Source organism: Podarcis filfolensis (assembly GCF_964270895.1).
Source record: "Podarcis filfolensis genome assembly, chromosome: 17".
Taxonomy (NCBI): domain Eukaryota; kingdom Metazoa; phylum Chordata; class Lepidosauria; order Squamata; family Lacertidae; genus Podarcis; species Podarcis filfolensis.
The window spans coordinates 30,094,546-30,110,290 of NC_139621.1; the positions used below are offsets into that span (position 1 = coordinate 30,094,546).

The 15,745-nt window shown below is 41.6% G+C and overlaps 1 protein-coding gene across 19 annotated transcripts in view; it reads left to right on the forward strand.

The window, feature by feature from the left end:
• NRG1 (neuregulin 1) overlaps window positions 1–15,745 on the forward strand; it is a 503,801-nt gene that overhangs the window by 368,339 nt on the left and 119,717 nt on the right. For 16 of the 19 annotated variants that reach the window (XM_083593317.1, XM_083593316.1, XM_083593320.1 and 13 more), the window contains 3 exons: window positions 1,632–1,756; window positions 11,675–11,725; window positions 13,455–13,505. In XM_083593317.1, coding sequence (XP_083449443.1) covers window positions 1,632–1,756; window positions 11,675–11,725; window positions 13,455–13,505 — 227 coding nt within the window. The remainder of the gene's footprint in view (window positions 1–1,631; window positions 1,757–11,674; window positions 11,726–13,454; window positions 13,506–15,745) is intronic. The other 3 variants (XM_083593298.1, XM_083593301.1, XM_083593318.1) reach the window with 2 other exon arrangements.

A 15,745-nucleotide genomic window follows, 5' to 3' on the forward strand; every position in this document is an offset into this window, starting at 1 on the left:
TTAGTACTGCTTCACCTGGCTGGTGAAAATTAAAAATGAAACCACTGAGGACGGATGGCACGTGAGTGCCCCAACACATTGCACAGTCAGAGTAAAGTAAAGGGACCCCTGACCATTAGGTCCAGTCGTGGCCGACTCTGGGGTTGCGGCTCTCATCTCGCTTTACTGGCCGAGGGAGCCGGTGTATAGCTTCCGGGTCATGTGGCCAGCATGACTAAGCTGCTTCTGGTGAACCAGAGCTGCGCACGGAAACGCCGTTTACCTTTCCGCCAGAGCGGTACCTATTTATCTTGCACTTTGACGTGCTTTCGAACTGCTAGGTTGGCAGGAGCTGGGACCGAGCAATGGGAGCTCACCCCGTCGCGGGGATTCGAAATGCCAACCTTCTGAGCAGCAATTCCTAGGCTCTGTGGTTTAACCCACAGAGTAGTTTCCTTTTAATTCTTCCTCAGAGACACCTATTCCAGTTGACAGGCCCCCAGAGTTCAAAGGTGATGGGAAAGTGACTGTGGCTACTCACATATACAATCTTTTAGCTGCCTTTTCTTCTTTGAACATGCCTGCTCTGCAGTGAATAGATACAGTGGTACCTCGGGTTACAGACGCTTCAGGTTACAGACTCCGCTAACCCAGAAATAGTACCTCAGGAGGCCCTATTAGCTAAAGTGGTACCTCAGGTTAAGAACAGTTTCAGGTTAAGAAAGGACCTCCGGAACGAATTAAGTTCTTAACCTGAGGACCACTGTACATCTAAGGCTGAGATCCTGTTATGCAAACTTACCTGTAAGCTTCATTTAACTACGTGTCTGAGTTTGGACCCCCGTTTGGAGCTTGGAGTATGGGCACCCCCAACAAAATTTAAAAATCTGGCTGTATAATTTGGAACTAATGTGATTTGGAAATAATGTGATTTGATTGGCCTGTTAATAAAAATTATATTTTTTGTTAAAAAAGGAAATTAATTAACCATGCGAAGAAACTGCTTGTGTTATAGTGTAGCCTTCCACAGCCTAGTGCCCTCCAGATGTTTTAGACTACAATTCCCATCAGACCTAGGCACCATGGCCAATGGTCAGGCACAATTTGACTTGTCATCCAAAACATCTGTAGGTTGGAGGAGGCTGTTGTAATGTATAAGTGGTGTGCCAGGGAACTGCCATCGGCTCAGAGGCGAGAGGGGGAAAGGCAGATGGATTACAGAGAGCCTCCAAAAATCGTGGGAAGCAGCACTTCCTCAGCAGAGGAAGGAAGCCATGCCTCTAGTGGGGAGGAGATGCAGGGCTCGGAGGATGCAAGGCGGTGCCAGGACACCTTGCCTGAGCAAAGTGGGGAGGAGGGAGGTCCCCCTTTACCCAAGCCTTCCTTGTGCAGTAGGCTTTAGTGCAGAGAGGGGAGGCGTTGGCTGGGGGTCAAGAAACTACTCTGCTGGAGAAAGTTTAAGGACCGCCCATTCTCGGATTCTGCTAGTGAGTGAGCAAGACATGGAATAGAGGCATTCTGCATTGTAAAGGTTTTAGCACCAATAATAAAGCTTTTGAAAAGACCAGTGAGGCATCTTGCCTGATCGCTCTCGAGCAACCACCCAATAGCCATAACATGGTGTAACCCTGATTGTTCCTGTTTTCCCTTAGGACATTCTCAGAACTTCGCATTTCTAGGGCTTCACTGGCTGATGCTGGAGAATATACATGCAAAGCAAGCAACAGGCTTGGGAATGACAGCACGAGAGCTCGGGTAACAATTACAGACACCAATGGTAAGACACCAGTGCTTTTTATTTTATCTGGAAGTGCTTTCAGAAGTAGGCTTCCTTGCAAAACATGGGGGGAAGATCACATGGGAGAATCCTAACTGAGACAAAAAAATGCTGAAATGGAAAATACTTGTTTGCTGAATGTAGGTAGTAAAAAGCACCTAATATAGGTACAAATAAATTCCAAATGGTATGGTATTATTCAAAATATGAGTAATGTAGCCGAGTACTGTCTGCATTAGTTTCTTTATTAATAACTTGAAGCAACTTGGAACGCTGAAAACCTAACTTAAATATGTAATTAGCACTCATGAAAAATACACTGGGTATTTGACCATATTTGTTATATTCTGCAGATAAGTGTGTGCATGTTTCTTAAGTGTGGAATCAGTCTGTCAGGGTTGGCATTTAGAATCTAGGCCATCTTCTCATGCTGTACTTGTCTTCAACCTACCTGCTAAAATGCCTACCCCCTTTTCTCGGTGTCGCTCTGGTTTCTGGGCAGGTAACAAAATTGACAAATTTATCTCTAAGCATGTGGGTGCTTGGTCAGTTACTGTCCTCATTAGGTGAATTTTTGCAATACATGTTATATGAGGGATAAAGGGAATTGTTAAATGCATTACCTTTTCTTGAGGAATGTAATTTAGATTTGTGATTGTGAAGAGCAGAAAATAAGCCAAAAATAGGTCTTTCTGAACTAAGAAACATGTATGTTTAAACCTTTGTTCTGCTTTACTTATCTCAGCAGATACTAAAGGTTCTGTTTACTCCATCAATATGCATAATCTTTATACCAGTACTTCTGGTTATGAGCCTCTTGGCATATATACACAAGTTGCCATATTGTTTCTTTAAGTGGACTAACTCTGACATACTGACAGCAGCAATATGTCTGTATTTAAACACACCAGAACACAATGGAACTTTGGGCTCATTAAGCTTCGTAAAACCTGAAAGAATTTAACTCTTTTGAAATGCTCCTTTTTAAAATGTAGTTTAGAAGGGAAAGCCACATACTAGACTCTTTGGTCATTACTGTAATTCTACATGCTTTTTTAGTGTATAGCTTATGAGTTCATGCTTGATACAAAGCTTACAGTTATGGTCGCAGGTCCATTGAAGTAGCTGAAATTTAATAGCAAGTGGTGCTAATGTGTTCTGTAATTTGCATAAACTAAAGCTCTGGACTAAACATCTGAAATTTTAATATTTTTATTTCATTACTATAGTGGGACCTCGGTTCCCGAACACCTCTGTTGCCGTACATTTAGGTTCTCGAACGCCAAAAACACAGAAGTAAATGCTTCCGTTTTCAAACGTTTTTTGGGACCCGAATGTGTGACGCGGCTTCCGCCGAGTGCAAGAAGCTCTTGCAACCAATGATACCACTGTATTACCTTTTCCAGAATTTGCTTACGCCACCAAATACATTGTTCTCCCATCACTGAAATACTGGACCATTTGCAGGTAGATTACATATTATGCAGGATTATGTTGCTGGCCATTGCGTGTATAAGCAGAAAAAAGCCAGACTGACCTAGGGAAGAGCCCTGTGCTACCATCCCAACCTGTTTGAACCCAGCACTGAGCAGGCTTTACTCCCTTCCATGCAAAGCAGGTAGCTTTTGTAACCTCATTGCTTACTGGGCTCTGGGAAGGTCTTGTGAGATATCAGGTGGCCTTTCCAGGCGAGTTTTCCGCCCCCTCGCCCCTTTATAATTTAATCAATTTTTGGCGATCCGCATAAAGTTGCAAATGGCATAAGTGAAATTGGCATAAGATGCGATCTACCTGTATACACATTTTGATTATTAGCAGCAACCCTTCCCCAACCTCCTTCAAATCTTTAAACCAATTCATACATTACCAGAAGGAAGAACGAAGCCTGGCGTCATTACCTTGTCTATATTATTGAGTATTGCCAAAGCTGCTAGGCAATCCGGTATGCGGGTGGCTTGGGCATCAGTGTGGTAGCATATTAATTGATTCCTCATTTCTTTCCTGTTCAAATTACAATATTTTCAAGGATGAAGGTATTGAGGAGTTTCTCCTGGAGTTCTTGTTCAACTTGCTCACTGTTGCTTTCATTTCTCAAATATTAATAAGGTAGATTCCATGCAGATCATTAATGCAAGCTGTTAAAGTGTTGATCTGTATACATGTAATCCAGATGAACCATGAAAAGATACCTAAAAATTAATAATGTAACAATATTCATGGTACTTTAGACTCACTACATTAATTATTGTGCTGGATTACTGTTGTACAAATATTGGAATGATGGGTTGAGCAGATTTTTATTTTTCTTTGTAAACTTACATAGTTCCCATGCATAAAGGACTTGTTTGCTCATAAATCTGCACCGTTTCACACTTGGAATAGATTTACCAGTTCCGAGCAATATCCCAGAGAGTCAGGACTAAGCCAGACATGCTAGGCTGAAGTAATGACTCAGATAAATGGACACATGCCTGAGCATAAGGTTATTCCCATACTGTGTTCTAGCCAAAGAAATGGGGAAAGAATTGTAGAATATGTGGGGGATCTCATTCAGAAACCTAAAATGTACATCAAAAAATTCCACCAGAATACACACATCATTTGTTACAGTTGCATTTTTGTAGCAGTGAGGGTCTTGAAGATACTATAGCTAAATAAAATTGGCATAATTACTAAGGAAAGCAAACTAACCAAGATGACAAGTTTTTGATCGTGTAAAGAAAATACTTCGTACAATATATTTTTCCAATAAAAGGTTCTGAATTTCCATAACTACTTGCTGGTACAACCATAGCAACCATCTTTCACGTTAATAACAATAACACTTGGCACTTGCTGTTTCAGACTCTTTTGAGGAAACAGGCTAAAATTTGCTTTTGTGTATGAGAGAAAGACTTGGATTTGATAAAATTAAAACTGAGCCAGATTTATCAGTGGACACCCGGAACATGATGGCAAAACAATTACTTGTAGTGGTTATGATTGGATTTATATTATGACAATAGTAAAGAGTAGATTAAAAAGGAACCCTTGCATTGGGTAGGGCTAGGCTGTCTAGAGACATGCCCACTGGTCTCTTGCAATTGTGAAGCTTACCATACTGCCCTGCATCCGACATTACATTTACAGACTCTGTACAGTATATGCTAGGGACATGGGTGGCGCTGTGGTCTAAACCACTGAGCCTCTTGGGCTTGCCGATCAGAAGGTCGGCGGTTCGAATCCCTGTGACAGAGTAAGCTCCCATTGCTCTGTCCCAGCTCCTGCCAACCTAGCAGTTCGAAAGCAAGTAGATAAATAGGTACTGCTGTGGCGGGAAGGTAAACGGCGGTTCCGTGCGCTCTGGTTTCCATTATGGTGTCCCATTGCACCAGAAGCGGTTTAGTCATGCTGGCCACATGACCCGAAAAGCTATCTGTGGACAAACACCAGCTCCCTCGGCCTGAAAGCGAGATGAGCGCCGCAACCCCATAGTTGCCTTTGACTGGACTGAACCGTCCAGGGGTCCTTTACCTTTGCCTTTTTTACAGTATATGCTATTATTTTCACTCAAGACAATTGGTCAGGGGGTGAGCAAGTAGAAGATCAGAACGATAACTGTGTTCACAACAATTGGAAGGTTGGTGTGCACATGGAGAGAATAGTAACGGAGGTCTACAAAGACCCCTGTTGTAGTTGTCAGTTGATTTTGACAATTGCAGACCCCTTGTTGCTCAGCCTTGTTCACTCTGAAAAATCTCCGAATAACTGTGGAACATTCTACTCCCTCTTGAATGGAAACGAGAGTTGTTTCAAGATAGCTCTCTATTGCTCTGTGATTTTGCTTGTCAAAAGTTAACATTCCTGGTTATCCTTTGGGAATGCCTTGTATTGTTTTTCTGAAGGGGGCTATCTCATCTCAAGAAAGTGGTATTAATCTCCATTAATATCAAAGAAAGTGATGTACAATTCGGTGAATGCACCGTTGCTGCCCATTAATCTGGTTTGCACAGCACACTTGCTCCAATCCACAGCTTTGCATGAAGGATCCTGTGGGGGGGGGGAGGGACTGTGGTCATTTTTTATTTTTATTATTATTAATAGTAATAATAATAATTTATAGCTCACCCGCCCTGGCCGGGCTCAGGGTGGCTAACACCAAATATATAATACATTAAAAACTCAAAACCAATCGATTAAAATACAATTCAAATCGCATTGAAAATCAAAATAAAATTAAGTGGGAACCCATGAATCATAACTGTAGGGGTAAGGAATTGAAAGTTCACCAGGCCTGGCCACTCGTGCTGGTCCCATATGGGCCAGTAGAAAGAGCCAAGGAGGCCACTTACATACAGGGTCCCATAGAAAGAAGGGGGTCAGACTGGGCCCAGACCAAAGGCCTGGTGGAACAGCTCCGTCTTGCAGGCCCTGTGGAACTTGTTCCCAATAGTTCTGCTGCTGTGCCACATTGAGCTAAGCCACTCTTTGGCATAGCATCTCAAGCAATCTCAGGCTTGTGTTGTAATTACCCAAACAAGCTGTAAGAAAGGTTTGTCCTAAGGCTGGGTGAGCTAAAACCATCGAGTACAATTTTGGATGACACTCTATGCAAAACTATAGCTTACCTCACTGCAGTGCAGCAGAAAAATGGCCAGGAAGGAGCAAAGTGGCTGCAGTCTCCTCTCCCAGAGTCTGCATGCATGAAAAGCCATCTTCTCACACCTACAGAAAAGTATGACTGGAAGCACAGTGAATGCCTCCTCGTTAGCATCCATCTGTCTCAAAAGTCAGTGGAAAGGTGTGCCATTGGGGGTAAAGTCAAACCATTGGTAAGTTACAGCTCCTGCTGTGGCTGTACTGACCAATATAGGAAAAGGGTATATGATGATGCCTGACATGGTCTCTTCATTTTTTTCTTTCGCCACCATCTTGTTCTTTAGATTTTAAGGGTTGAGGATCCACATGAAGGCAAGCTCTGTTTGGGGTTTCCTTCCCGACAGGGGCATGTGAATGTTCTAGAGGCTGCCTTTTCCATCTATATTTGAAAGATTTTTTTCCTTAATAAGGCTGCTGTTCATTCTGTTTTTATCACAGGTTATTTCTCCTTTTTTTCTGCTAGCTATTGTGATGCTGGCAGTCTCGTCTACCCTTCAGCTTATTGTCCTCCCAGGAATATTATTTCCACTTAGCGAGGTATTTCCTGATAAGGTTGCCTTACTAGCAAGTATTTGGATAGCTCACCTAGGTCACCTTCAAATAAATAATATTTTGAAACCAATTAATAGAATCGGGGGGGGGACTAAAGGTCACATACATATTTAGCTTTTTAATGCTAATGGGTTCTCTGTTCTTAAAAACTACAATAAAGAGTGTTATTTTGCCATGTTTCAAAATGCAGCCCTCCTTAGGAGAGAGTAATTGAGGTCAGGAAAGATGTGTGAAGTTCTCCAAGAGGGTGATATAAATAGCAAACACTGAGGCTTAGGTACATTTATGATAATTGCTTTTCACCAACTAATTTGTCACTTTTTTTCTCTACAAAGAGTCTTGCTACACCTTTATTGTGTGGGCTTTGTCACACTGTAAGTATCTTATGAAACTCTAATGAAGGGCACTGATAACATCTCTTATAAATTAAGGACAACATTTTAAGGTATGTGTGCCAAATGTAATAAATTTGAATCTATATTTAGACTTGTATGGAAAGGGCTACCTGCATTGCTTGAGAATTCCAAGAAGCCAACAAATCAATGAGTAGTTAAAATCAGTGCAGTTGTATAAAGTTCAGTCCTCCAGTTTGCTTAAAATTGACATCCACTTGTGTCCTAACGTAGGTAAAGGCTTCCTTGCCCTAAGGACCATGATGCAAAGTTTGGTTACCGTGTCTTAAAAAGTGTCCAAATGCATGCTGAGCAGCAAAATACATAGTAGTGTTTAGCATCCGTGGTGTTGAGCCTGGGAGGTAAAGGACACTGTGTTCCATGCGCCAGAAATAGTTTAGTCATTTTGGCCACTTGACCCGGAAAAGCTGTTTGCGGAAAAACGCTGGCTCCCTTGGCCTGAAAGCGGAGAGGGTGTACCGCAGCCCATAATCAGATTTGACTGGACTTAGCCATCCAAGGGCCCTTTAAAGGTAAAGGTAACCCTGACCATTAGGTCCAGTCATGGACGACTCTGGGGTTGCAGCACTCATCATGCTCTATAGGCCGAAGGAGCCGGCATTTGTCCGCAGACAGTTTTTCCGGGTCATGTGGCCAGCATGATTAAGCCGCTTCTGGCGAACCAGAGCAGCGCACGGAAATGCCGTTTACCTTCCTGCTGGAGCGGTACCTATTTATCTACTTGCACTTTGACATGCTTTCAAACTGCTAGGTTGGCAGGAGCAGGGACCGAGCAACAGGAGCTCACCCCGCTGTAGGGATTCGAACCGCCGACCTTCTGATCGGCAAGCCCAAGAGGCTCAGTGGTTTAGACCTTTACCTAAACCTTGGACCTTTTTGCATGCAAAACACAGTGCTCTACCACTGAGCTACAGCTTTATCTCTTACCTTGCATAAGATAATTACTGGGTTGGTTACCTACTGTATTGACAGCTTCAAGGGCTTAAAGCTAGAATAATACTTATAGTTCTAGTATGCCACGCCTGCCTATAAAATGAACTGGTCCTTGCCCCTCAGAAAAGTTTGAAATGTGGCTTGTAAATAAGTTTAAATTCTTAACCAGCTGTTAACAGGAAGCTGACCAAAGATCATTCATCCTCCTCTATGGATTAGGGTTTAAAGAAAACAAAAAACAGATTATTTGAGGACTTGAGCAGAGGACTTGTTCGGATTCCAGGAGTCATGCCTGCTGAGTTTCCTGTGGGAGCAAGGAACTACTCTCCATCAGCTAGCCAAATCTATGTGCTAGAACAATCGATTGTATCTAGGGTGGCTGAACTTTTCTGAGGATTTCTTAGGCTACAGATACCATCTTTGATCTGTTTTCTCATTTTCTTCTAAATATATGCTTATTCCTTCTGCTCACCTGTAGAAGGGGAAGACGCATGGGTGAACATTTCTCATTTCCAGGGAATTTTGTGGTGCTTCAATCAAAGATTGAATTATGAATTGGCTCCCTTAGAAGAAATGCTTTGCTGTTGTGAACATAGATGAAGGAAGACAATGGTTCTGTGTATTTCTTGAAGGCTGGCAAATATTTAGAAGGCAATTGTAGCTCTTCCAGAAATCTTGTAGCCATCTGCCTTTGGCAAGCACTGGAGCAAGTACTGCACTCCTTCTAGTAACTTCTTCCTGTTTTCTGTTTATCCCATTCCTGTTTTCTTCTAATGGAGCCAAGAACTAGCTTTTCCTAGAACAGTGATTTTACACCAGCTGTAACATAAATGTGGTAATGATAGAGTTTAGTAGTTACTGCCTCAGGGTCTATGTGACTCAACTTCATGCGACTATCAAATTAAATACTTGGTGTATATTATTAGCTCACTAATATTTAAGTTGGTTCTATAAGCTTGGCCTTTATTTGGCTGAATGATACATTTGTTTCCTGTAAGAAATGCGCTTCCTAAAAAAAAACCTGGACTTTTTGTTAGGAAAGTGATGGGGAAATGCACTGAAAAATGTGGGATGAACAAATGATTAATTTGAAGACACTACACAAGCAAATCACGAAGAATGCTCATTGTTTCATTACTTTCCTGAAAACAAATAAGAACAGATGTTCAATAAAGACCGGACACATTCTTCTAACCTCTGCATAAGCATTGTGCAATTAAATCAGGATGAATTTTCAATAAACAGGTAATCTGGAGCCCTCTACAGCATCCCCAAGGATGGAAGAGAGGCTGTCTGTTAGTCTTGGAAGCCTTGAACTGTATATTGGAGAGAAGTAATAAAAGTATTTTGTGTGGACACCTAGTGGCTTTGTATGACTGGGAATGAGTACAATTAATAGAGGAACTTCCTTGTATTTTGCATAGCATTCAGTATTTCTAAGAGTCTGGCAGATCTGAAGAATTGGATTGCCATAACTACATCTATCATATTCCATCTGGCATATTCATTCCTTCAAATGTCTGAAATTTCTTCTGCCTGCTCTTACCATTCTAAGCCAGAAAATCCTGATGCATCTTGAAATAAGATTGTTTCATGTTGAACTATAGACACCATATAGCTCATATAGAGAGGTGAGATACACATGCATTATGGCTTTTCATACTACAAGTTGAAAGTTTACAGTTTAATTGAAAGACTTGTCTATTCAGGTATCACTAAGAACAACCCTAGCAATCATCTTGGGAGGTGACTAATAGTTATATATAGATGCTTTGTCAAACAGTTCATGTGTTACACAAGAGTTAAGTGTCCAGAATTACCATCGGTAACTGAAGTATTTTTGTGTGTGTGTGCTCATTGAGATACTACATTAGCTGGAAAAAAAATCAATTCTGAAAATAGACACTCAAAACATTTTTTCTTTGGTACCACTTCTGCATGAATAGAATTCTAGGTCTTGGATGGGGCTGCGGTCATCTAGCTCTTGCTCAATGCAGATGCAATGACAGCATCCCTAACAGATGGCTACTTATGGATGGCTATCCACCATGTACTTAAATAGCTTCAGCAAAGGAGAGTCTACATTCTCTTCATGATTACACTGTCAAACAGCTTGTACCATTAGAAAATGTATCCAAATATCAGATTTCCTGCAATTTCTACCTAGAAGGTCCTGCTCCTAGTCTTGTCCTCTGGAGCAACAAAGAACAAGTCTGTTGCATCTTCTGTGTGACAGGCCTTCAGATATTTGAAAGCTGTTACCATGTTTTCCCCTCAAATGCCTTTTCTCTCCAAGCTATGCATACCCAACACATCCAACTGCTCCTCATAGGTTTCAGGTCATTGGCATCCTTGTCCCTCTCTGGGTGTGCTCCAACTTGTCAGTGCCCTCTTTAAAATTTGGTGCCCAAACCTCAACACAGTACTCCAGATGTGGCTTGACCAAGGCAGAATAGGGTGAAACTCTTGCTGCTTTGTACAGTTCTATTTGCACAGCCTAAAACTGCATTAGGTTTTTTTTAGTAGTCATACTGCAGTGCTGGCTCAACTTCAGCTTGTGATCATCTAAGATACCTAGATGCTTTTTGCATGATCAGAGGAGAAATGACTGGGAAGAAGGCAGAGAGAAGAAACGCTGTAGTGCATCTGCACCAGTGACACCAGACGCCTTCATCTGCCCTGGTGGCAATAAAACATGTCTTTCCCATATTGGTCTGTAGAGCCAGAGCAGGTGCTGTAATTCTCCAATGGTTTGACTTTACCCTGGATGGTACACTTTTCCATTGTCTCTCGAGATCAGTGGATGCCCACAATAAACACTTCTGTGAAACCAGGTCTCCCATATCTTATACTTGTGCCTTGTTCTCCCCCCTCCCTTTTTTGTACAGGACATTTGCGCACATCTATATCTGTTGAATTTCATCTTATGTGATTCAACTCTGTGTTCCAGATAGAGAACATATCTATCATTTTCCAAGTTCTAATATAATTCCCCATGTTGGAACAGACATAGGCAAAATAGCAATTGAGTAAAATTAATTCACCAGGACATGGCTTGCCAAACTCTACACAGCCTTCCCTTTTCAGTTTTGCCATTTAGGATATTTAATTGATATGATGCTTGTTCTGATCCAACCACTTATAAGATGTAATTTTCTTAAGGCAAATGAAGAGTTGTAAGAAACCAAACCTCACTAATTGTCCTAAGAAGAACTAGCTCTTAATTTCTTCCCTGTTTCTCAAAAAACATTTATATTAGACGTTTTGGGTTATATTAGAAGTTGACTTTGCTTTCCCTGCAAGTTTCATCAGGACACAACCTTTTACACATGGCAATGCCCTGGCATGTGTAACTGCTTCTCATTTTTGTTTTGTTTTGCAGAACCCACCAACATGATACCAGTTTTGACAAAAGCATCAAACACATCCTCACGTAAGTCAAGTTGAAATGTTTGCCTCCTTGAAGCAAATTCTGCAGGCTCAGCCTTTCTCTACATCTTTACAGTTTACCTTACTGGATCTTTAGCATGTGGGAGAAAAAAGAAATCAATCTGATTTCCTGGCTCTGTATCTGTGGCTTTGTTTAATGCAGTATTGAGACCTCAGCTGAAGTTTAGTACCACCACCATCTTTCAATGTGGTCTTGGGTTGCCCATTGCAACAGTCAGTCACTTACAGTAGGGCTCTAGAGATCACTGTTTATAACTTTGAACCTGCTAGGTGTTCATCCTTTCTTCTTCCTTAATAATGGCATCTTATTTCGCCTAGTATGTAGATGCATCTAATTTCTTCTGCTGTTGCATGTGCCTTCTTGTAGCATGGCAGTGGTGAATTTTAGTGCTTTTGGAAGTTGTGAAAAAGCAAACTCAGAATAGGTCTTTTGCTTCTATAGTTAATATCGCATATGCTTCCCTTCTAGGAACATGCATGCTTTATAAAATGTTATATTAGTGGAAGCAGTTTAGATCTGCCTTCCTTGGGATGGTTCTCAGGGTATTTATAATGGGGGACACATTCAGGTTTTCTATTAACTTTTCTTTAGGATGTCTCAAGATTGAGTTTCACCTCCCTGATAAGTACTTAATGTGCATACTGCATGCAGCTGCTTGTTCTGCTAATTTGTCAACTTCGGAGGACTTCCAGTTTTCTGAGACGCCTCTGTTTAACAGAGCCTGGCTATAGAATGAAATGGGATCATTTCTGAACTAGAGCAAAAGGATTCCTTTGCAACATTAATGTGTATTTTGAAATTGTCTTCAGCCTATTCTTGGCTCGTTTTTAATCGGTCCTATGCTCATTTTCCATACAGTTTCAGAAGCCTAAACAATCCTGATTACTTTCCTAGTTCTCCTTATTTCAACTAGTCTTCGGAGTCATTTTTTAATTATTTGTCAGCTGCTCTGTATCAGTTCTTGCGTTTTACATTTTAAACTAATTCAAGTTGAGTTTCTACTCACTCTAAAACTTCCGCACTTTACACTGGCTAATCTGAAGCTTCTTTAAACTTGCCTCTTGGTTTGGCTTTCCCGTCCCATCCATTTTCAAAAGAGCTACATGTTACAGATTCTTTGTTTGCAGAACCATCTAAACATAGCATTTTTTTCTTGTGAAACCGAAAGTCCAATTGTCATGAGCCAGGAAGTGTTTTATTTCTTGCACTTTCTGCCAATTTATGTAATAAAACAAAGTGATTCTTTTCAACCCTTGAATTTCTGGGTGGCCTGTTACAAACAGCTGAAAACATTTCCCAAACTCTACCTATTTTGTGCCAAGGACTATGGAGCTTGCTTATTTATTTAATGGGTTATTCATAGTGTACCTAAGACATCATCAGATTGCTTTCTCTATTGTTTATATATTGAATTTATATACCACCTTTCATCCTTGGATCTCAGGGCGCTTCACAACATAAAAATACAAAATAAAACAAAAAAAAACCATGCTAAATACAAGAACAAACTGGTAACAACTCTCCCCCCCCCCCCAACACACTTTTGAAGATATGGAATATCAATCACCTTTTCAAGATTCTTCCTTTCCAGAGCTGCTTTTCCTTCTTTTTAAGGGGAGAAGTATGTGGTTTTTCTGGGAATGCACTGTGGGCTCCAATAGGAAGGCAGAGCAACTCTATTATCTATCATATTGCCTTCTGTGTATTGCAGAACTTATAGACAAGATTCCAGCATCGACTGAAGGAACAAATACATCTTCTTGTAAGTACATACTAATAGCAATCTTACTGAATTCATTCAATGCATTCTTTCTGGTTTGGTTAGTACACAATAAATATTCAGGGCTGCAGAAGTTTTCCAAAACATAAGCAACAATGAGATTTTCTAGAAATGGGTTTGGACTCCAGGTTTCAGAGGGAGAGAGCAACGGAGACCTAAGTGTGCCATTGAGAGGAGGGGTCTTTCCCCCCCTTCTTGGCATGTTTTAGTCTTTTCCCCTGCTTACAGCAGGGATGGGCAGATTTCCATTCTACAAAGATTTGGCAGAAGTGGAATAATATAATTCTGCTAAAGCTACAAAATGGATTGAGGAAGTTAGAATGGTGGATGTGATGACTGCAGGCAAAAGTTGTGCACAAGGAGACATCTCTGAAAGTGTTGCATACATTGTGGAGCGGTGTTTTTCTGACACAGAATCATAGAGTTGTAAGGGGCTCCGTGGATTAGGTAGTACAACCCCCGTCAGTACAGGAATCTTAACTACAGCATCCATGACAGATGGCCATCCAAACTCTGCTTAAAAACTCCCAATGAAAGAGAGTCCATCACCTTCTGAGGGAGTCCGTTCCACTGTCAAACAGGTCTTTGTTGTTGTCGTCTTTGTCCTTGGAGTTTTCTTGGCAGGGATACTGGAGTGGCTTGCCGGTTCCTGCTCCAGGTGGATCACGTTTGGTCAAAACTCTCCACTATGACCTGTCCATCTTAGGTGGCCCTGCACGGCATAGCTCATAGCTTCTCTGAGTTATTCAAGCCCCTTCGCCACAGCAAGGCAGTGATCCATGAAGGGGCAAACAGGTCTTACCATCATTCTTCATGATGATTAGTTGGAATATCCTTTCTCGTAACTTGAATTCCACGTGACAGCCCTTTAGATATTTGAAGATGGCTATCATATCACCTGTCAAGTCCCCTCTGACTCAGTCGGGCTAAACATACTCCTCCTAGTCAGGCTAAGCAACTTCTCTTCATCTTGGTCGCCTTCAGCACAACTTGTCAGTATCCTTTTTAAATTGTGGTACCCAGAATTGGACTCAGTACTCCAGGTGTGGTCTGACCAAGGCAGAATAGAGTAGTACTCTTCCCTTGATTAGGACACTACTGTATATGTCTATTGATGCAGTGCTAGCTTTATTTTATGCTACCAAGACCCCTAGGTCCTTTTCACATGTACTACTGGCAGTCGAGCTGTATTTGTACAGCTGGTGCTTCCTGCTTATGTGTAGAACCTGACATTTGTTCCTACTGAAATTCCTTTTGTTAGTTTGGGCCCAGTTCTCCAATCTGTTAATGTTCTGATTCTGTATTCTGCGGAATTAGCTACACCTCCTGGTATGATGTCATCTGCAAATTTGATAAGCATCCTCTCAACTCCTTAATCTGGGTCATTTTTAAAGACGTTGAACAACAACAGGTCCTGGACAGAACGTTTTTCCAGGATGATGAGGAACCTTTAGTGAGCATTCTTGGGGTTTGGTCAGTCAAGTTAGTGCACAAGGATGCTACGTCTCATATTGGAGGAAAGGTTGTGATGCAGCACGTTCAGTATAAACACCACCATTTCATTGTAGCAGAAGTAAGAGTATAAGTGCCTTATCTCTCATTCCAGTAGTCCTGCCTTGTAGGGGCAGGTGGTGTATTGTATTGCATTGCATTGCATTGCATTGCATTGCATTGCATTGCATTGCATTGCATTGCATTGTATTGTATTGTATTGCATTGCATTGTAGGCATTCCATCACGGGATGAGGATGTTCTGTTGTGCTTGGGGGTGTCATTTTGGTATGCTCAACTCACATGAAGGGTGTGAGGATAAAAAAGTGGGGAAACCATCCATGGGACCCTGGGCTCCTTGGAGCGAGAGTGTGATTGAAATGTCAGAAATGTGTAATATATTCCACCTGCTGGCATGGATGATAGTTGTCTGCAAGCAACGCTTCAGAGGGCCATCTTTGCCCATTGAGGCTACTCTGGTAGCCCATCGGCATGACAACTTTAAACAGCACTTGACTGATCCAGTGTGATCTTGGGAGCCTGGAGTTCATCTCTGCTTCCCAGCACTAATTACTTAATTATTCCTCTTTTAATGATAGCCCAGACCTAGTGCTCTATATGAGATAGACCATTGGACTGATCCATTATGACAGCTCCCGTGTTCTGTAAAGCCTACCGTGCAAAACTGCAGATGAACTATATATAACTGACCTTAATTCACACTGGTAACT